Source organism: Malaclemys terrapin, chromosome 2, assembly GCF_027887155.1.
Source record: "Malaclemys terrapin pileata isolate rMalTer1 chromosome 2, rMalTer1.hap1, whole genome shotgun sequence".
Classification (NCBI taxonomy): domain Eukaryota; kingdom Metazoa; phylum Chordata; order Testudines; family Emydidae; genus Malaclemys; species Malaclemys terrapin.
Genome location: NC_071506.1, coordinates 129,510,649 through 129,533,280, shown reverse-complemented (window position 1 = coordinate 129,533,280; position 22,632 = coordinate 129,510,649). Strand labels below are relative to the sequence as shown.

Below are 22,632 nucleotides of genomic sequence, written 5' to 3'. Positions count from 1 at the left end.
AAAGCCCACTGAGTTGAATGGAAAGACTTATTGACTTTAATATGCGTTGGATCAGGCTGTGAATCATCAAAAATATGGAGGAATAATCCCTAATTCACAGGCATCTTGCAAGAGTTTAATAAATTAGTTAGTCAAGCATTTGGAGATTCTTGCATGAAAAGAGCAATGTCAATGCAAATGATGACTTTTCCTCCCTTAGCCCAGTAGAGCACTACTTCACAGACCACACGCTTTCTATAGATATGAGCTTCAATGCATTCTTCCTCTTCTATTTCGGATTACGGGTAAGGGCACTTTACAATCAAGCTGAGTTAAAATAATAAGTACTTGGAAATAATTTAATAGCATGAAGGAACATGAAAGGACTATTTCTCCTCTCACCACAATATGAAGCAGAAATTAACTCAACTGAAATCAATGGGATTACACCAGTATGGAACTGGCATGAGATCAGAATCATGTCTCAAATTCCAATATGTAAGCGAGACTGGACATTTCTGATAGCAAGAGGGAATATGTCCCAATACCAGTCCAGGGGCATCATTACAAAGGGCTAGGTTTTGATATCCTTCATCACATAGTATGACATAGTATGTGACATTACTCCATACTAACCAAAATAGTGAAGTAAGTCATTATTTGCCATGAACAAGGTTATCAGAATCTCTCCCCAGCGTTAACAACTACAGTGGGATGATGGTCTGATTGTTATGTTACTGTACTGGGTATCAGGATTTGGGTTCAATTCCTAACTTTGCCGCAGAGTCCCACAGTGAGCTTAGGCAAAACATTTCACTGCTCTGTAAGATGAGGATAAAAATACTTCCCTACCTCCACGGGTGTTGCAAACTAAGTGTCGTTAGAGTTTGTGAGGCTCAGGTTCCATGTGATGGAGCGGGGCCATATCAGTACTGAGATAGATGTATCCCCTTTGTGAACCATGTTGCTGCTAATTAGGAACATAGGATTTGCCATACTGGTTCCAACCATTGGTGGCAGTGAGCAAAACCTGATGTTTCAGAAAAAAGTGAATCATTTCTTAATGCGGCAGACTGACTGTTCATTAAAGAAACTTCCTTCTTGTCCTGACAGCAATGTCTGTGCTCTGAAGCATGAGATCTGATTGCCTTAGCTTAGCTTTTGTAGCCAAGGTACAAATCCCCGAATCGGGCCCTGCGCCTAAGAGGGCTCCGCGCCCAGCCAGAGCGCGGCAAGTCCCGCGGCCCCGCTCCCGCAGCCAGAGCCCGGCAAGTCCCGCAGCCCCACTTACCCCGGCCGGAGTGCGTCAATCCTGGCGGCCCCGCTCCCCCGGCCGGAGCGCGGGAAGCCCCGCGGCCCCTATACCCTGGCCAGAGCGCCACAATCCGAAGTGCCGCCGAAGACTCGGAGCACCGCCCGGTGAGTACAAGCCCCACGAGTCGGGCCCCGCACTTGCTAAAGCCGGCCCTGGGTACAAATGTTACCAAGGCTCATAAGAATTTTCTGTCTTTCTGTTTTTTAATCTGTTTTTTCCCTCAACCTGATAAATTCTTAAACCCTTCTGCAGCTCCCACTGTGAACAATGTGATCCTCGCCCCTAATCCTGAAACCATCTAGTCAATTAGCTAGATTTCACCTCCGTTCTCTCTTGCAAGGAGTGGATCATAGTCTGCATTTGTTAAAATACCATTGGCTGCACTGATGTGAAATGCCCTTAGTTTTTGGCATTAGAACTCTGGCAAAGCTTTTAGAAAATACGATTTTCCTTATGACAGATTTGGGTAGTGACGGCTGTGGGTTTTGCCAAACATTGGATTTTCTAGTTCAGTGTCATCGGCACTTAGATTCCATGAGAAAAAAAAAGATGGGTAACTAGATGTCAGTGGAGATAGGGAGTTCATCACTATGACTGTGAGATGATGGACCAAATCCTCCTGTTTAAATTCCATTCTCCACTGAAGTCAGTGCAGTTCAGCTATACTAGGGATTAAGTTGCTGCCAGATGCCCAACCTTAAAACACTGGGAAACGTTCATTGGGTGCCCACAGGGTGGAGAGAGAGAAAGCGGAGCTAGCTGCATTCTGCAAAAGAAGTCTAATTTCTGCTCTGATGTGCTTCAGTCTCATACCCTCCTCATGCTCTTTGACTTTGCCTGTTTTTTGTAGTTCATGGCAGCAAACAACAAGCTGAGATTCTGGCTCGAGCTCAACTCCATCGTGGACTTCTTCACCATCCCTCCAGTTTGTGTTGCCTTCTATTTAAAGAGGAACTGGCTTGGTAAGTAGGACTTGGAGATCTAGTTCCCCATTATTGTTATTTCACGTCTTGTTCCCAGGATTATTTTACTTCGCAGAGGTGAAGGCGTCTTCTTATCTTGACTTTCCTGCACTATGGAAACGGCTGTTGTGTGAGTGGGGGCAGAATAAGGCCCTAAGGGTAAAAGCAGCCCCTACCGTCTCCATGAAGAGAACTGGCAGAAGTCCTATGCACCACTTAAGTTCTGCTTCAGCCATGCTTATCTGTCTGTCTAGCTTTTAAAACCATGCCCATCCAGCATCTGAGCCTCTGGATGAGGTGTTCCTCCCACGAGGCATTCAAATGGGAGAGTACAGTGCTTCCACTATGGACTGACTTCCGTGCCCATTCTGTGGTGAAAACCTCAAGGCCTGGGCCTCATTTACGCCTCACAAAGGGCCTCACAATACATACTGGGTCAGTCCAATGGTCCAACTAGCCCATTAACCTGTTGTCTGACGGTGGCCAATGCCAGGTGCTTCAGAGGGAATGAACAGAACAGAGTAATTTATTGAGTCCCCCTGCCGTCCAGCCCTGCCTTCATAGGGTTGCCAATCCTCCAGGATTGTCCTGGAGTCTCAAAGAATTAAAGATAAATCTTTAATTAATAAATTTGTTAGTCTCTAAGGTGCACAAGTACTCCTGTTCTTTTTGCGGATACAGACTAACACAGCTGCTACTCTGAAATCTTTAATTAAAGATTATGTCATGTGACGAAACCTCCAGTAATATGTCCTACCACCTACTTTTGGGATTGAAGGTTTAGAGACACCTGGAGCATAGGGTTGCATCCCTAACCATCTTGACTAATAGCCATGGATGGACCTATCCTCCATGAACATATCTAATTCTTTTTTTAACCCAGATAAACTTTTGGCCTTCACAACATTCCCTGGCAATGAGTTCCACAGGTTGACTGTGCGTTGTGTGAATAAATACTTCATTTTATTTGTTTTAAACCTGCTGCCTATTAATTTCATTAGGTGACCCCTAGTTTTTATGTTGGGTAAAGGGGTAAATAACACTTCCATATTCACTTTGTTTCACGCCATTCATGATTTTATAGGTCCTCTATCATATCCCCCCTCAGCTGTTTCTTTTCCAAGCTGAACAGTCCCAGTCTTTTTAACCTCTTCTCAGATGGAAGCTGTTCCATACCCTTAAACATTTTTGTTGCCCTTCTCTGTACCTTTTCCAATTCTAGTATATCTTTTTTGAGATGGGACGACCAGAACTGCACGCAGTATTCAAGATGTGGATGTACCATGGATTTATAGATATGGGAACTTCAGTCCTTATATTTTTGTATAATACAAGCCCTATCTTGAGGGCTTAAGTTGAACTCAAGAGGCACATGGTCCTGGAGCCAAGTTTGATATGACATTGGCTACAGATAAAAACAGAAGTGTGCATGTGTGCTTACACACACACACACACACACACACACACACACAGACATGGTCCTGTTGCTAGACATTGTTTTTCTCTGTCCTTTTCCTTTGCTGTTTTCCTGCAGGTCTGCGGTTTTTGCGAGCACTCAGATTGTTAGAACTTCCCAAAATATTGCAGTTTCTCAAGATCACCAGGACAAGGTAAGTCAAAGTCTGGTCAAGTGATGTCTGCCATGTATCATTATCTCCTGGCTCCTGTATTTTGGCTGGCTTAGGAAATGGAGGAAGTGGGTGTAATACACTGCTGGACAATTCTGATCCAGGATTCCATGTGTATTGCATCTGGCCCATGACCCTGAATCTGAACTGTGCAAACTATTCCATATCCAACTCTGTGGCTCTGGCTGATCTATTAAGAAGGAAGAAGGAAAATCAAAAATATTATGCCCAGTCGGAGGTCTCTTGCAAGAGGCAGATGGAGTCATGCAGGCGGTTGAAACTGTAACATAACTTATGCAATGTCTTTAATGAGCTTTTCCCCCTCCTATCCTCAGTAATTCAATCAAGCTGTCCAAATTGTTAGCTGCAGTTCTCAGCACCTGGCTCACAGCTGCAGGATTTATTCACTTGGTATGTACAGTTAGTTCCACATCCTTCCTGGATAACCATAAAACAGTGCTAAGGGATTTTCTCTTTGTACATTTTGCTGGGGGAATGTAGATGTTGACTAGGGAGAGATGGGACAGGAGTAGATATTGGTCTGAAAGACCACTGTAAGGGTCTGTCTATATTACAGAGGTTGGACCAGCATAGCTACAAAGCCCTATCTATGCCAGCATAACCCCATAGGGTAGACAGCCTACATCAGTGGAAGGGTAGGGGCACCGCCTCCCCAAATGATGGTAGCAACGTTAATGGAATATAGGACAAACAGGGAAGCAGTTTCTTCTTAGCTGCCCAGTGGCAAGCTGTGCCTTGGCAGGGGACAAGGGTGAGGTGGATTCAGAAATTAGTCACCCAAAGGAGTAGGGTACTTTAGACATCAGCTCAAATCCCTAATGCAGACGTTTTGTACCTGAGCAAAGCAGAATTTACACCAACACAATTTGCTTGGATGTGTTACCAGATTAATCTGCACTGGGGAAAGCCCCATTTTGCACTGCTGTCGCATGTCTGCATCAGGGGGTTACATGGGTAGCTATGTGGATGTAGCTACAACAGGGCACATTTCATTTATGTTCTTTCTGGCAAAGAGGTTCCCCAAACCTAGCTCACGGGGCAGATGAAAGTGAGGGACTAAGCCCTATTATATATTTATATATTGGAACGGGGCAGCTGGCAACTCATCCAACTGGGATATCAATGGCAAAGGATTATTATGACTCTTACTAGGAAATAAGCAGCAGATCCTATAGCAACAAAAGTGCTTGTTTCATTCATGGGAAAATAGAGAGAGAGACAGCAGCAAGATTTGCCACTCAACCAAACCTTTCCAAGAGGCATTGACTCTTTCAGAATGGGCTGAAATGTATCCATGACACACTCATTAATTAGAGATGGACCTGAACCAAAATCTTGGATTAAAACCCTTTCCTACCCTTTTATAATTCTGGCAGGTGGAGAATAGTGGAGATCCTTGGGTCCACCATCAAAATTCCCAGTCCCTGAGCTATTTTGACTGTTTATACTTGACAATGGTGACCATGTCCACAGTTGGTTTTGGCGATGTTGTGACTAAAACGTCGTTGGGTCGTATTTTCATGATTTTCTTCATCATCGCTGGTCTGGTAAGAAACCATTATCTCCTTTCCACAAGTGGCCAGTTCTCTGGAGTTTAATGCAATGACAAGATGTTTAGTTGATTTGAATGCCAACATGCCAACACCAAAGCTCAGGGTTCAGCATTTCTACTGTGATAGATGTTGGCATGACTAGCAGTAGAGCAGGGAACTGCATTCACTTGCCTTTCTCACCATACAAGAAGCAGGGGACATTCAATGAAATCCAAAGGTGTCAAATATAAAATGGCTAAAAATAAATATTTTTTTTCTGAACAATGAACAATTAGTCGGTGGAACTTACTGCCACAAGGTAGCATATATATCCATCCCTTTTTGAATCCTCCTAAGCTCATGGCCTTTATCTATTAACAAGGATACCCAGGATTTTAATAGCAAAAATATTGCAAGTGTTTAATATATTAACCCTCATGCTTCAGGGCACAAGCTTTGACTAATCAGAGTTAGGAAAATATCTTATCTATTTATATGTCACTCATCACTGTTGTATCTGATCACCTCATAATCATTAATTAACTGAATCCTACAACAGCCCTATGAGGTAGGGGACTATTATCCCCATTTTAAAGATGAAGAATTGAGGCATAATGGTAGATTAAGTGATTTGCTCAAGGTCACATAGGGAGGTTATGGGTGAGGTGGGACTAGAACACAGGTCATCGGACCCCTAGTTATATACCTTATCCTCTAGATCATCTGTCCACCACTAGAGTAGGCATCTGGAGGGTGTGTGTCTGTGTGGAGGAGCTGCCCCCGCTCATAATTGCCAACTGCAGGGATTCTTGTACTTCTCTTTGAAGCAGCTTGTATTGGCCAGTGTCAGAGCTAGGATACTGAGCTAGATTGACCCCCTGAAATGAGCAAGAAAATTCCTGTATCGTACATGTACCCAATGGGCATTCCCCCAGTCTTTATGATGACTGTAGGACTATCAAGCCTTATTGTGAGCTTCTATAATGACTCACAATTTAGGGTCTGAAATTTAACATGGGTGGGTGAGATGGGGTGTTCACTCCACACCACGCCTGAAGGGGTTAACGTGGCTCAGAAGAGGACTAATTAACTTAGTAGGCTGCACATAGGGGGAGACTTAGGCTTTCCTGACAAGCACTAATTGAAGATGGAGCCCATCTGGGCAGCAGTCAATGAGGGCTTGTATAAAACCAGGGGGCTTGTATAAAACCAGTCACTGTCTGGGCCTAGTGACAAGAGAAGGAGGAAACCCAGGGGGAGGAAAATCCCTGGGATTCTGACCCCTGACAGAAAGGTTTACCCAGAGGGGTGGTGGAGAAGAAAGCTGCAGAAGGAGGGCCTGGGTGTCCTAGCCACTGGGGAAGTACAACAGTCTTGAATCGGAAGACTGCCTGGAATGGCAGCTGGTCTGGTGAGACTTTGTTACCCCAGAAAGGGAAAACTATACAGTGATCTGGCCAGAGGGCCAAGCTATGAAGTGGAAGCACTGCAGCTTCTAGAGAGCAAGAGGGGTCATGGCATGAGCGACCAAAGGAAATGGGTGTCAGAATGGACAGAACTAATCTCCAGACACAGCCGCAAGGGGATGCAACGAGAAGTACCCTTGGACAATGGGAAAAGCAGAGATGTCTCTAAGCAGGATTGTATTTCTTGACACTCTAGGTCTTGTTTGCAAATTTTATCCCTGAAATTGTGGATATCGTTGGTGGCAATCAACAATACCAAGATTCGTATGAGGTAGTGAAAGGGAGAAAGTAAGTGTGATTGTTTATATTGTCTTTGATCTAATCTGTAACCTAACTAGTAAGCTTCTCTTTGTTTTGCAGAGGAAATAAGGAAATATATGAATCTTCACAAAATAACTTGAGCCAAAGCCTGAAACTTTCTATCTTTCCACCCATCCATCTTGGCCCTCATCACCAAAGTATCTGAGTGCACATCTAGTCAACAACAGCTCTCTTCAGGATGAGTTTTTTTTCTAAGGATATGTCTATACATACAGCGCTGAAGCGTGCAGTTGTACCAATACAGCTGCACTGCTGCAGTGTGTGTGTGGTGAAGACGCACGATGATGAAGGGAGAGAGCTCTCCTGTTGGCATAAAAAACCCACTTCCGCAAGCAGAAGAAGCTACGTCGGCGGGAGAAGCTCTCCTGACACCATAGCACTGTGCCCACAAGTGCTTATGTCAGTGTAACTTGTGTCACTTGGGGGTGGTTTATTCACATCCCTGAGTGCCATAAGTTATGCCAATATAGGCTGTAGTGTAGAAATAGCTTAAGAAGAGAGGAAGTATAAATTACAAATAGATGAGTCCTATCATTTCAATTAGCCCATCCCTTTCAAACAAAGCAGGATTGTTCCTGTATATTCTTCAGTGCTTAGGCCATTCTATTTTTCAGTAAAACCGGTTGACATTTTTCAAATTTCAGCGAAAAATGTCATTGACATTTTAAAATATCAACCAAAACGGGGGGGAGGGGGGGGAGAGGGATTGTCAGTAGGCCAACATTTTTCAGAGTTTGAGTTTTTTTTTATTTTTAATTAAAAAATACGTTAATTTGCCTTGACCTGTTTGTCAACCAACTCTGTTTTTCACTGACTCAAGTGATGGAGCTCCCAGCATTTCCTTGGGGGAGTATCCCACTGTATTAAAGAAATCACTTGTAACATTTTCTCCCTGATATTCATTTTAAATTATTTTTGGCTTAATTTTACCTCATTACTCCTAGTTATACATTCATAGACTGAGAGATTTTAATGCTAAAAGGGACTAGTGTGATCATCTACTCCAACCTCCGGCGTGACATAGAATGTTACCCAGTAATCTTGTATCAAGCCCATAACCTGTGGTTGAACTAGATCATCTCTTTCCGAAAGACATCTCTTCTTGATTTAAAGGTTTGAATTGACAAGAGTCCACTATATCCTTTGGTAAATTGTTGCAATGATTAATTACCCTCACTGTTAAAAATGTGCATCTTATTTCCAGTTCAGAATTGTCAAGCTTCAACTTCCAGTTATTTGGATTTTGTTATGCCTTCGTCTACTTGACTAAAAAATCCTTTACTACTTGATATCTTGTCCCTGTGTAGGCACCTATAGACTCTGATTAAGTCACCTCTTAAACTTCTCTTCAGTATCCCCCAAACCCTTCCTAAATGAGTCCTTTTTCTCTTTGGTGTCTACACCATTTGAATACTTGTAAAGGGTTATATATCCCCCTTGTTTACAAAATAACTCTTCTAACCTACAGGATCATGATATATAGAATCACAATCACAACTACAGATACGAACAAAAAGGCTTCCACACAACTTGAGTTCCAACTTTGTTGCCATATTTACCCAGGACCACACTCTGTTTGGAACTCTGTATTGAACACAGAGACATCTCGTGGCTAATTAATTGTTACATACAATGCCATGCTTATAATAAGCACTCTACAGGTTTCAAACATAACAGAGAGTTCTCTGAATCTCTTTCTGTAGGTACATTGTTGTCTGCGGCGATATCACTCTTGAGAGCGTGACAGCTTTCTTAAGAAACTTCCTGGCCCAGGACACGGGAGATATTTGCACTGAGATTGTCTTTCTGGGAGAGTAAGTATTCCCACTAAACATTTCAAAGTCACTTCCTAAGCACAGTTGTTTGGGGGAGCTAGAGGATACTTTTCTTGCCTGGTGGCTTTGGGCAAGGGAAGTCACATTGTGTAACTAATTAATGGGAAATAAGAGCAGAGAGTCATGTGAGACCTTCCCACCTTGGGAAGCTTTATGATAAAATCTTCTCTGTGCTAAATGTTTAATGAGAATAAAAATGTTCTCCTTTTTGAGTGTATCTTGCATTTTGGACTCACTCTATATGACACTCTATGACCCACCCAAGGATCTCTTGGAGCTATCTGGCAGAGGACACAGGGGTAAATAAGGGTTACAGGGTCTGGTATCTACTTATTGTCAGAGAATATCATTGAATTTCTCTAGTGAAAGTCTATGTCACACTGCTCATCATAATCACAGAGACATGTTTGTATGGAAAATGTTAGGAGTTATGTATATACAATAAAATATTATATACAATATATATTATATATAACTAGGTCTGTTAAGACAGGTCACCAAAAGGTGATACATATACTTCTGTCTGTCAGAGGGGAGGAGACATTTATCTCTCTCTGGCTGGCCATGTGCAAATTAAGTATTGCATGGTTCACAATGGACTCCCATTTACAGTCTGAGCAAAATGAGTGGGAGTGGGGAGGTGATTTTGACTCTGGAGCACTGATGAGACTGGAGCTGGAGTAATGCGTGCAGTTCTGGCATCCACATTAATCTAGTGGAGAAAAGCATAATAAGAACCAGTAGTTGGAATTTAAAGCCAGACACATTCAAATTAGAAATGAGGCATAATTTTTTTATGGTGAGGGTGATTAACCACTGGAACAAACTATTAAGGGAAGTGGTGGATTTTTCATCCCTTGTTTTCAAATCAAGACTGGATGCTTTTCTTGGCCTTAGCCAAACATAAATTATTGGGCTGAATACAGGGGTAATGGGGTGAAATTCTCTGGCTTGTGTCATACAGGATGATCAAGATGATCTCAACTTCCCTTCTGGTCTTAAGAGCTTCCTGGCTCTTTGAGCTCTGGTCAAGTGAAAAATTCTCTATTATTCTGCGAGGGAAGGTTGGGTCCCGTCTCTTGTATTTCGAGTAATAGTAAATGAGAGTGTGGAAATGAGTTAGGAAAATAACTGAGTTTAAGGGAAGGACGTGACCTGAAGTGCACAGGGAGGAGAGAAACGGACCTATGGTTCCACCTGGATGCAGATTACAGGATCAGGGCTTTAGCAAGTTTTGCTTTCTGCTTCTCTTGCAGTACCACCATGCTGCAGAGTGCGGCTGCACTCATTTTAGTGGAATAGTACTTCTTTAAATTCCATAACACTTAGGCTGTATAAAACCTAAATTATGTGCCTTTGCTGATCTGCCAGTGTCCCAAAAAGGCACATAAACACAGGACATTTGGGGGGGGGGGGGAAGGTCAAGAACACTGTTATTAGGGGCTGATCAGCCTTTTTCTTCTGTTCTGAATTTTTTATCATGTAGAACTCTTCCTAGTCTAGAGCTGGAAACTGTATTCAAATGCTATTCTGCTTATACCACTTTCTTCCATGGCTCTGCACTGAACTATGAAGATCTGAAGAGAGTTGCGGTAAGACTCCTTTTTCCATCCACCATTTTCTTTCCAGGAGTCACCATTTTGAAAATCCAGGCTCCAGCTGAGCTCCATCCAGCCAAATGGTTAGATTCTGCTACTACTAGCATTGATTAGAACCTTATTCAAGCACTCCCATGTATTTCAATGAAACAGTTTGCAGAGTAAGGTGCAACTCAGTGTGAAGAAGGAAACAAGAATCTAATCCTAAATGTTTGAGTTTAATGGATTAAGACTTAGAATGATGGAAAATGAAAATAAATGACAAAACTGAATTGGGACCAATAGGCCTTAAAATAAGCATATAAAATGGTTCTAAGAAATGTAGCATTTATTGGAAAGTAGAGATTCTTGACAATAAGTCAGCTAAACACAGGGGATTATTGTACTTCATGTGGAATCAAACCCTGCGTCTGCTTTTCTCTCCTGAGAAACAGATGGGATCTGCAGATGCTTGTCTGATCCTAGCAGACACTTGCTCTTCGGACCCTTATGTTGAAGACACTTCCAACATCATGAGGTAGGGTGAGATCCTCCAGCATTCTCTTTCTGTATCTGAGTGATGTTAGCACCTGCAAACACAATGAGTGGACACAAGCAGGAGCAGAATGTGTTTGCTGAGAAACCGGTGACAGGGTAAGCAGAACCCTTTTGTGTAAGAGGACCAAGGAGGCAGACAGCTCTCTAACCTCCCAAACCCCACAGTGGACGATGTTTTTGCTCTCTCACCCTCATGAATACTGTTGCAGCTCTCAAGGGGACAGGTACCTTTATCCTGAGGAAACAGTCTCAGATGGGCTCCCTTGGGCAGTGATTGCATTAGCTCTCACACAATAAGCGTGATTAGGCTTAGTCAGTACTTGTATGTGAGAGTCCTAGAGTGCATGTAGATGCTGTATTATCTGGTGCTGGTGATTCAGTAGGTGTGTTGCTCCTCTTCAGAATCATTACAGAAGTACTGTTCCGGCCCAAATTCCAAGCTAGATGATTATTTACATTTTGTGTTTGTACAGTACCTAGCACAGTGGGGTCCTGGTCCAGGACTAGGGCTCCTTGGTGCTACTGCAATACAAATACATCATAGAATACTTGCTGCCCCCTGGAATCCCCCCTGCAGCTCTCAATGGATACAGATCTGATCAGGGATGCTGGAACTATGGGTGCTGGGGGTGTGGCAGCACCCCCTGGCTTCAAGCGGTTCTCATCATATACAGGGTTTGCAGTTTTGTTCAATGGCTCTCAGCACCCTCCCTGGGTATGATTGTTCCAGTGCCACTGGGTATGGTTCTCCACTTCTTGTCTGATAACATTGTCAGGCACCGCTGCATTTCAATGGGGAGTGAAGTGCCTCCCCCGCTATAGTTGAAATATCAATTTGTTGCATTTGTAAAACATCATTTGTGGGAGAGGTACAATGGGAAAGTACTATATGAATTATTGTTCTCCCTAAGCCCACCTTCTCTTCCAGCACCAGACAGTGGGCGGGGAGGAAGCCTGGGGTTGGAATTATTCCTTTGCAGAATTCTAGATCTTTGTTTTCAGATAACAATTTTGCACACACAAAAATCAGAAACTGACTGTAGTTTCGCTGGAGGGTCCCCCGCAGTTGTCCCCACCCCAGTCCTGATTCATCCACAGCAATGCGATCCAGCTCTGGATTTCATCATGTCCAACTGCTTCCACTCCTGTGGTCGCTGCGACATCCCATATCCCTGGCAGGTCTCCACTCCCCTCTCGCTATGCTGTGAAGTAACCACTGTGGTGAGGCTTTGAGACCTGAGGGCATTTCACCCAGACAAGGCACATTAACCAACAGGTATATTTTTCACGCAGGGCTCTGTCTGTCAAGAATCACTATCCAAAGACGAGAGTCATTATACAGATAATCCAGTCTCATAAAAAGGTAGCCCAGTAGTTTTGTCAGTTTAATCTTATTCCTTTAGTGCTGCTCATCATGGGTGAAAGACTGGCCCCACTGAAATCAGTGACTAAGTTCCTATAGACTTCTATAAGACCAGGATTTCACCCCATAGATTTTCCTCCTTCCATTACTACCATATCAAGTGTGTATGTTAATGTTACTAAATGATAATAACTGAATCTTCTTCTCTCGTGCACATTGTGTGCCATCAAAGGGGCATTGGTAGACTTTTTGTTTTAAAAATATATGTTTAGGGTTTAACTCTGCATTGTGTGCTGTCCCCATCAGAAGTGTTGCTCAGCTGGCAGAAATTTATTTTTGCTCTCCAGCAAAGCTTCAAGTATTAGTCATAGCAAGATATGGGGGATCAAACTAGAAGGACAGTTAGTCTGATCCACTTATGGCAAGGTGAATTAAGTGAAATTAGTGATTTTTTTTTTTTTGGTGCCTCAGTGTTTTGGTGGCCAATGTGAGACCTCTTAAAGCTGCCTGATTTTCAGAAAGTGTTTAGCTCCTTTAAGGTTTTTCAGGTAGGGCACCTAAACCAAGTGGCATCCCAAATCTCTACCCCTTTTAAAAACTTTGGCCTAGAGCTGTTCACCATCTTCATTACTGGTTTTGTAAACATTTTTAGAATATTGTTATTTTGAAAATTTCAATAACTATTTTTTTCAAAATCAAAAAATGGAGACAGAAAAGGCAGTTTTTATTTTATAGGAACATCATGTACCTGCCTGTCTTGACCCTCACTTGTTTTCACTATCTTATGCTGAGACAGGTATACCTGGCAAACATCCCCAACTGGGACTGGAGGAGAGGAGACAGCATCATCTGTTTGGCTGAACTAAAACTAGGCTTCATAGCACAGAGTTGCTTGGTCCCAGGCTTGTCCACACTCCTAAGACGCCTGTTCATTAGGCAAAAGAGTACCAAGGTAAGCCCTTCACTTGTCCAAATAATGTGAATGACCACTGCAGGATTTTATCTGACAAGTGTGTGTCCCTCATTTTAGTGGAAGCTGTGCCTGGGTATTTTCAGGCTCATCTTGATCAAACTGGACTTAATCTGGCAGGGGAGACTAGATAATCTAATAGGCTATTTTTATGTAACACTTGAATGTAGTACCACAGGTCTGCAATAATGCTTTACAGCATGGTTAAAGGTCTGGATCCTGATTCTCCTCTCAAGCCAGTGTAGCTTTGCTGACTTCACTGGAATTACCCCTGATTTGAACTGACTGATGACATAAATGAGGTGAGAGTCAGTCCTGGGGTAACTTTTCCATCCTGTGTAGTTAATACCCTGCTTCTCACAGTGCAGGATCTCTCTGTGCGCATTAATTTTCTGTCTTTGTTTTATTCTTACAGAGTTAGGCTATGTCTATGCCAGGGGTACTACAGCAGCACAGATTCAACCCTGTGTCTACACTGTGGGTTAGGATCAGCATAGCTACGGTGCTTAGGAGTGTGAACTTTTCATACCCCTGAGCACCATAGCTGTGTGTTTTAAGTGTGTTTTAAGTGTTGACCAAAGCTTAGGGCTTGTCTACACAGCCCTGCAGTTCAGACAACAGGGGAATGAAAAGCAGTGTGCACCAAAGTGCTCTAGTGTAACTCTCCCAATTGCACACTTTGGGTGTGAACTAAAAGGTAAACAGGACTACATTAATGCAAAGTAGGAACCTTTTAGTTCGTGCCCGCAGCATCCACATGGGGGAGATACGGCACAGCACTTTGGTGCACACTGCAATTCATACCCCTGAAGGCTGAGCTGCTGGACAGTGTAGACATAACCTTAGATTCAGCCTTTACAGAGGGACAGAACAAGCACTGAACCACTTACACCCTCCAAATAGAATTTAATTGGAGCTTAAGTGTGCACAGGACTTAGGTACTGTCTAGGGTTACCATACATCTGGTTTTTCCCGGACATGTCCGGCTTTTCGGCAATCAAACCCCCGTCCGGGGGGAATTGCCAAAAAGCGGAACATGTCTGGGAAAAATACCGGCCGGGCACCTCCTCTCCCGTGGCTGCTCTGCTCCTCCCCTGACTCAGACTTCAGCTCTGTTTAAGAGCCGAGCTGCCCGAGCCAGCGCTACGGGCTTCGGGCAGCCCCCGTGCCTCCGGACCCTGCGCCACTGGAGCAGAGCAGCTGGAGCCCGGGAGGGGAAGTGCCCGGCTGGCGGCTGGGGTTCGGAGGCACGGGGGCTGCCCGAAGCCCGTAGCGCTGGCTCGGGCAGCTCGGCTCTTAAACAGAGCTAAAGTCTGAGTCAGGGGAGGAGCAGAGCAGCCGGAGCAGGGGAGGAGAAGTGCCCAGCCTGGGACGCAGGGTCCGGAGGCATGGGGGCTGCCCAAAGCCCTAGCGCTACCAGCTTCACAGGTTTGCCGGGCAGCCTCCAGACCCTGCGCCCCCGGCTGGGTGCTTCCCCTCCCGGGCTCCAGCTGCGCTGGGGAAGCGCCAGCCGCGGCCGCAGGGTCTCAGGGCTGCCCGGCAAACCGTGAAGCCAGTAGCGCTTGGGCAGCCCTTTTCGCGTGGCTGGGAGGGAGGAGGGGGAGTTAGGGCAGGGACTTTGGGGAATGGGCGGAGTTGGGGCGGGGCGGGGCCGGGGGTGGGAAAGGGGCAGGGCCAGGGCCCCGTGGAGTGTCCTCTTTTTTTATTTTTTAAATATGGTAACCCTAGTACTGTCCTTCTGCAAAAGAGTGAATACTAACTAATATGCTCTCCTGATCTGTCCCTATTAAAGAAGAAAAATTAACAAGTAAGTTATTAACTTTTCAGTACACAAAATTGCTCGCAATTCTTAAAGCCAATGCCGGAAGATGTAATAAAAAGAAATAACTGTCAGGCATTAAGTTATTTAGAGAAGCCTGATGTTTCCTCGTGCTGCAATGGATATGTTTTTACTATCACCTAGTGGCCGTTTGAGATGCCTTCCATAAGTGGCTTCTATACTAATTGAATTTTCCTCTATTCTAGATTAGAACAGTGGCAAAAGAATTATACCATTTCTGACTTCTGATACTTTTCATTCACAGGTTTTGCTTATACAGATTAAGTGAATGGAATATGAAATAAATATAGGTCTGGTTCATACACAAAAGTTGTACCTAAAACTTGTTGGAAGATTTTTGACTAACCATATTTTCATCAAAATATGCTGTGTCATCAAAGCCAAAATGTTTTGAAAAAATTAATTTATTTTTGACAGTTTTGATGGGAAGGTTTCTAATGTGCAGGGTTCTCTGCTGACCAGAGAAAAAGAGAGACCCACATTGAAAACCTGATGCTTTGCATTGGAAAACAGATGTTTTGACACAATTCAATTTCACAAAAAGTTGAGGTTTTCGTTTTGTTACAAAGTGGAACAAAAACAAATTCTGAAATCTCATGTTGCAAAACAGAATTGTCGTCCTGTGGCCTGCTTTAGTTCTTTAACTATACTGGGATAATTAAAGTTGAATAGATACAACACCTCTAGCAGGGATGCTGTTGTATTGGTATAAATGTTTCCTTAGGTATGCTGGTATAAGCACTATTTTTTTATTTGCTTATATATGGCATGAATAAATACAGATTTACAGGTCCTAGCATTCAAATTTATCACCTTATATGACAAGGATAAATCATGCATGCACATTGCACATCAAAGTTGTGAAATAGGTTACAAATGCAATAAAAAATAAGGGATTCAAAAGATTAATAAATGGAAGGGATGGGGCGCCGAAGACGCTCCTCGCCTGGGGCACTATTTGGTCTAGGGCTGGCCCCATATTAGCCACTTCAGCTTCTGCTTTCTTCGGTGGAATTTTTGGTGCTCTGCACTTCTCAAAACCAAGGTTTCTCTAATCGAGCATCCCAGAACAGAAGCACTCACAGTTAGTAGCCACTCTTAAAAATCTGGAGTGTACATAAAATTATTTTAGTGTGCAGCAACATGGACTGTACATAAGTTAGTAAGTCAAGTGCATGGCTCCTGGATGTAATACAGTATATTTTCTACTAGTCACCTTTTTTAAAAAATATTTTTGCCTTTTCCTTCCAAGAAAAAATCGTATATGTGATTTATCAAGTGACAATGGAATACAGGTTAGATATAAGGAAGCGGTCCATTATCAAACAGTAATTATGGCCATGGAATAAATTGCCCAAGATATTAGTTAACTATTATTAACTGTTCAAGCTGGTTAGGAAATTTTCTTTCCTGCAAAATTTTTCAGTTGTTTAGTTTCCGATCAAAATTTCTGTTTTTCTGCTTGCCAGAAAAACAAAAACAAAATTAAAAAAAAACTTTTTTTTATTTTGTTCTAGGCAACCCTGGAAGTCTTTGACAATCAGCATTTTTTGCCAAAATTTCCATTTTGTCAACAAAGCCATTTTCCATTTAAAAACAAAAAAACAACCTTTTCATCAGAGAATTTTCAAACAGCTTCATTAATTGTTTTTCTTGGCAGGCACTAAGATATCATGGTGATGGGTGGCAGTATAAAACCCTAAGGACTTCTTTGCACTAGAAAATTTTGCTATTTTAACTATACTGGTATAGTTAAAGCAGCATCGCCCGTAGGATGGACACAGTTATCCTGGTTTAAAGAGCCTATACTGGTATTGCTTATTCCAATTGAGGAACCAAAATAAGCAATAATGATATAAAGCACCTTTATAGCAGTATAATTGCCCCTACACTATGGCTTTTACAAGTATAACTATGCCAGCAAAAAAAAAAAAAAAACCTAACCAACATACTTACATCACTAAAACTCTTAAGAGAAGACTAGCCCTACAATAGATAGGTAAACAGAGTAATTGTTATTGCAAAGTAAAGGAATTTTTGCTCAAAATTATCAGACTCTGGAACTTCTTTGTATATTTTCGTCATTATGTGACTTTCTCCATTTTTAATCCTGCTAAACAACCAGCCTCAATTAATGTATGAGTGTGAAGCGTTCAGATCACTTATGGTTTAACTTGGCCCATTATTCTAAGTGCTGCTCATGTGGCTGCTGCAGTAGCCAGTGGGTGTCACTGAATTCTAGTAACTGTCAGGGTTGCCGCACTAATATATAATCGTGGCCAGAGGCAGCCCAGTATTACACTGCCTCTTTCGCAAAACAACATTTGCGCCATGGTTATTTGTTTTAGGTGAAGAGAAAAGGCCTGCGGCACAGGAACGTTTTTGACGGCAATGACTACAAAGTGATGACTCATTGGCTCTCCAATGATTTTGTGGACATGACTTTTCCAGACGTTTGCCGGTAGGTAGGACAGAGTTCACTGTTACTTCCCTGCTTCCCTTTTGAAAGTCAATCCAGAATAAGGTAGGGTGTAAATTTAAAGTGAATTAACTATTCCTGATTAACTTCATGTGTTGGAAGCTCTTATTCCAGAACCAGAACATCACCCATGGAATTAATTAGGAATAGCTATTCTGGAATAATTCTGTGTGTAGATGAGCTATTAGGGCCTTAATTTGATTTCACTTAATTCACTTCCAAAGTGAATTAAGATGAGCTGAATAAGGACACTCTAATTCTGAATAAAAGTGTTCACAAGGGACTTAATGCAGTTTAACCAATCCACTTCAGGCCTGTTTCCTTTCCCCAGGCTCTGCTTTGTGAAGCTGGACCTTGTGCTGCTCGCAATTGAATTCAGATCTGGCGTTCATGAAAACAGGTGACTAGCGAAGCTGCTGATCTATTTCTTTTAACAAGAACTTGTCTATGTAGTAACCATTCCCAGCCCCCTTTGGATGAAATTTGTCCCTGGGCAGACAGCTAGCACAAAGTCTTTGCATAACATACACCCCACTTCAGCCCTATTTTGAAGACATATGTGAGATTAGTCTTTGGGCTGGACAAATGCAAAGGGATGAATTTCACCCCATATGATTAGTTTCCTCTTCACCTCCAGGATGATCAGCAGAAGAGGCAAATGAACTTCTGTTTTCATTGTCCACTCCTGTACTGAAGTGACTGCCCGTCAGGGCCAGCTCTAAGGTTTTTTGCCGCCCCAAGCAAAAAAATTTTTGGCTGTCCCCACCCCAGCCCTGGGCTCCCCCCCCCCCCGCACCCCCCTGCTGCCCCAGCCCTAGGCTCCCCCCCCCACCTGCACCCCCTGCCGCCCCAGCCCTGGGCTCTCCCCCCCCCCCCCCGCACCCCCCTGCCGCCCCAGCCCTGGGCTCTCCCCCCCCCCCCCCGCACCCCCTGCCACCCCAGCCCTGAGCTCTTCCCCCCACACCCCGTGCTGCCCCAGCTCTGGGCTCTCCTCCCCCCCACCTGCACCCTCCTTCCGCCCCAGCCTGGGTCACTGGTAACTTGCTCCCAGGGCGGGTCATTCAGCAGGAATTTTGGATGTGCACAGAACACAAACAGGATTGGTTCCCATATGGTTACAGAACTGCAGTAAAGTGGAACAATTTTCAGCTTGTGTGATTGTAGGATATCTGGATGCATATTATAAGACTGTCCTCCATAAATGAGGAAAAGTTGAGGTGCCTTTATTATTCTTTTGTTCCACTCTTTTTGTTTCTATGGGGAATTTGCCAATGCAATATCACTGTCTTCCTTTTAAACAAATAAAACTAAAAAAAAAAAAAAGGCAATGGCTGTTGAAAATAGCAATTCCAGTCCTAAAAACCACTGGGAAGCATTTCTTGCTCAATTTTATCCTACTTTTTCTACAGCAAGTTACAGTGGATCAGTATATTTGATTTGGGAGAAATGAAGTAACAGCTGCCCAAATTGAGCTTGAGCACTCCTGAATTTTGAGGTGTTCAAATCTGGAAGGCAGATGCTAGATTCCCTTTCTGAATATTAGCTAAATCTGGAAAGGAAAAGTCAATTTCTGCTTCCATGGCTCAGAAGTGGAAATCTTCCTCGTGCCTGGTACTGTATTTAAAGCTGCCCAGGTCCAGTAGAGCCTCCCCTCCCTTACTTTTCATTTTAAATTCTAGTGGGATCCACATACCTCCCTTGCTAGGCTTCAAATAGAGAGGGGCACTGTCCATTTAGTCCACCCAATTCTTTCTTTGGGGGCTACAAGGTGAGGTCATATGAGTATCAAGAATCCAGTCTGGGGATGTCTTCTGAAGGGGGTATCTGGGCCAAAGCCTTCTACTCCTTGGGCATACTTGTTCCCCATTCACAGTGCCAACCCGCTCTAGCAGTGAGCTCTCCATTCACAGCAAGCTGCAGCATGAGGTTTCAGCTACCATACTCCCTCCCCCTCCCTTTCCTGTTGATAGCGGCCAAGGGAATGCTGGGAAATGTAGTTCTTTCCCTGCTCCAGGGCTGGCTCTATAGGCAGGGAGCTAACCAAGGAACTACAGCTCCCAGGGGCCCCTGTTGGTTCTCAGCGCCCAGGCTGGATACCTGCCGGCTGCCGCCCCTGCAAATGGGCTGCCCCATGCACCTGCTTGCTTTGCTGGTGCCTAGAGCCGCCCCTGCTGCCCATTCCCCAAAGAAGAATGGATCCCGCTTTGGATCTGGGTGACTCTCTTCCCCATCATCCTCTCAGATCTAATCATCGATAGTGTATCATGATTTTATACAGCATTTTTCATCCATAGATCTCAAAAGACTTTACAACAGAGGTCAGAGTCATTATCCATATTTTATGGATGGGTAAACTGAGGCAGAGATGTGAAATGACATCCTCAAGGTCACTCAGCAGGCCAGTAGCAGAGCTGGGAATAAAACCCAGATTACTTCATTCCTAGCCTTGTACTCAATCCATGAGGCCACACCACATCACATGTTACTTGATAGTACAGACTGAGGTAGTATCAGGAGGAAGTGGCTCTAAAAGCCTCTGAACAGTTCAAACTCAGGGAGCCCTCGGTGGAAGACACAGCATTTCCTGCAAGGGGCTGAGTAGAACAGGTTGAAAATGTTTTTGTGCAGAGAAAAACACTATTTTGTTGAAAATGAATGTTTTACTAAAATGTATTGGTTTTGGCAGAAATGTTTCTCAAGCCCAGGATGGACTATAAGAGCGGGACCTTCCCCAGAGCAGCCAATTGCTCAGTAGTTAGCTAACTCACCTGACTCGTTCACCTGCTGATTTATTGCTTTTAACAAGGACTCAGCTCAGAAATACCAATCCCAAACCACATTGGATGAAATTTGCCTCTGGACCGAGAGCTAGCACAGGGCCCGTGAACTACTTAGGATACGTCTATAATGCAAAAAAAACACCCGCAGCAAAAAGCTCAGGTCTACAGACTTGGGCTTGTGGAGCTTGTACTTTAGCGTTAAAAGTAGCCAAGTACATATTCCTGGTCGGGCTGGAGCTTGCGCTCTGAAACACGATGAGAGGGTTGGGTCTGAGAGCCGGGGCTCTAGCCCCAAAGGGAACATGGCTATCTTTAGAGACATCACATCCGCCCAAGTTTATAGACCCAGCCTCTGAGACTTGCTGCCATGGTTTTTTTTTAATTTTTATGTATGTATTTATTTATTTATTTTTGAAGGGTAGATGTATCCTTCAATCCCGCTTAAGCCATGTTGCAAGACTTAAGTGAGACTCACTTGGGATATGACCTAGGCTCAAGTTCCTGATCCACAATAGGGATTAGAACCAGGGTCCTCCACATCCCAGTTGAGTGTGCTGGCTCTTCTGGGACAAGTTTCTCGCTTTTTTTTTTTTTCTGTTTTTGCAAAGAATTTCAAAAGGTTTTGGTTTCACTCCAAGTTGGAATGAAAACAAATTTTGTAATCTCCGGATTTTTTTTCAGCCAGCCCTGCTACTGAGCACTCTCATCTCCCACTGGCTTTATGGCAGATGAAGACTGGCAGCACTTCTTAGGTTCGGGCACAAAGAGAGTTGTGGTTTTCTTTGTGTTGAGGGAGGAGGGAAGGTCCCCTGAATCAATATGTGACTTCCTCTCTATAGCACAATTATACAATAATGACTGGCATAGTGGCCCTTTTCCCAGCCAGTACAAGACCACGGTACCAGGGACATGACAATGATGACCATGGACAGAGACAGGCACATGGAAACAGGAAGTGTTCAGCATATTAGGCCTCACTTCATGGTCTTCACTGGAATCTCATGTGTAAACTGCAGATGTTTCTCCTTGATTTGGGGTGACCCAGCTCAATCTGAGCCCATTTCTTTCCATCACTAATAGAAACACTTCCCTAGGTTTTAACCTCAGAAGTTGCCAAGGTTCCTCAACTCCATGAAGTGTGGTCACAAAGGTATAGTCTGTCAGTGCTGAAAGCAGAATCTGCTAAAATCTGAAGCTGATCTGGGCCAGAGCCAGATAGTAGTCCCTAACTGCTCTAATGATGAAATGCAAGACACACGAATAGGGATGCTGGAATTGGCTGAGAAAAGGGGAATAAGCCAATGCTGCAGATTTTAGAAAACATTACGAAATTATCCAGAAATGAAGTGTCTTCGTGTTTTGGGGAAACTGCTGAGAACATGAAAAGAAACACAGACAACAAAACAAAGGGATAGAGGAGAGAGAAAACTGCTAAAGATACCACAGGACTGATTTCCAGAGGTGCTGAATGCTCACAACTGTGAAGTCAGTGAATGTCATGGGTGCTTAGCTCCACTGCAAGTCAGTCCCTGGGTGAATCTGGTGCTTCTGGCATCTGTAGGGAAATAATGGGAATGAGAAAGAGATGACGAGGGGGGAAACTCTTTGGGGCAGAGACCATCTTTCTGTTCTGTGTTGGTACAGAACCTACCACAATGGGGGCCTTGGTCCATGGCTGAGGCTTCTAGATGCTGCCACAATAATAATAATAATAATTTATAAGGAATATGTTTTTCTTCTGACTCAGTTGTTTGTTCATTAGTAACTGAGCAACTAAAGAGGAGAAGGAGCTGAGGGGAGGGGTCCTCTTCCTTTCTGGGTGGGAAGTGAAAAGATGAATCCTTATGTGGCTGTTCCCTGCTCCAGCTGTACTGCCAAGACCCATTAAAACTGGGTTGAAATCAGTAGGATGTTAGGATGTCACTGGTACATCCAGCAGCTGAGCAGCTCTGCCTAACTGTATCTGATAAATTTAGTAACACTGCAGGGGGATTCTATCTAGATGT

General features: G+C 43.7%; 1 protein-coding gene across 1 annotated transcript in view; it reads left to right on the top strand.

Moving 5' to 3' along the window:
• Positions 1–227: 227 nt before the first annotated feature.
• Positions 228–22,632, top strand: part of KCNU1 (potassium calcium-activated channel subfamily U member 1) — a 74,488-nt gene continuing 52,083 nt past the window's right edge. Inside the window, exons 1-13 of the mRNA XM_054019623.1 lie at positions 228–284; positions 2,145–2,256; positions 3,791–3,866; positions 4,220–4,295; positions 5,282–5,452; positions 7,100–7,191; positions 8,928–9,038; positions 10,546–10,651; positions 11,092–11,174; positions 12,488–12,557; positions 13,354–13,509; positions 17,716–17,828; positions 18,178–18,246. Of these exons, the coding sequence (XP_053875598.1) occupies positions 243–284; positions 2,145–2,256; positions 3,791–3,866; positions 4,220–4,295; positions 5,282–5,452; positions 7,100–7,191; positions 8,928–9,038; positions 10,546–10,651; positions 11,092–11,174; positions 12,488–12,557; positions 13,354–13,509; positions 17,716–17,828; positions 18,178–18,246 (1,277 nt within the window). The 5' untranslated portion in view covers positions 228–242. The remainder of the gene's footprint in view (positions 285–2,144; positions 2,257–3,790; positions 3,867–4,219; positions 4,296–5,281; positions 5,453–7,099; positions 7,192–8,927; positions 9,039–10,545; positions 10,652–11,091; positions 11,175–12,487; positions 12,558–13,353; positions 13,510–17,715; positions 17,829–18,177; positions 18,247–22,632) is intronic.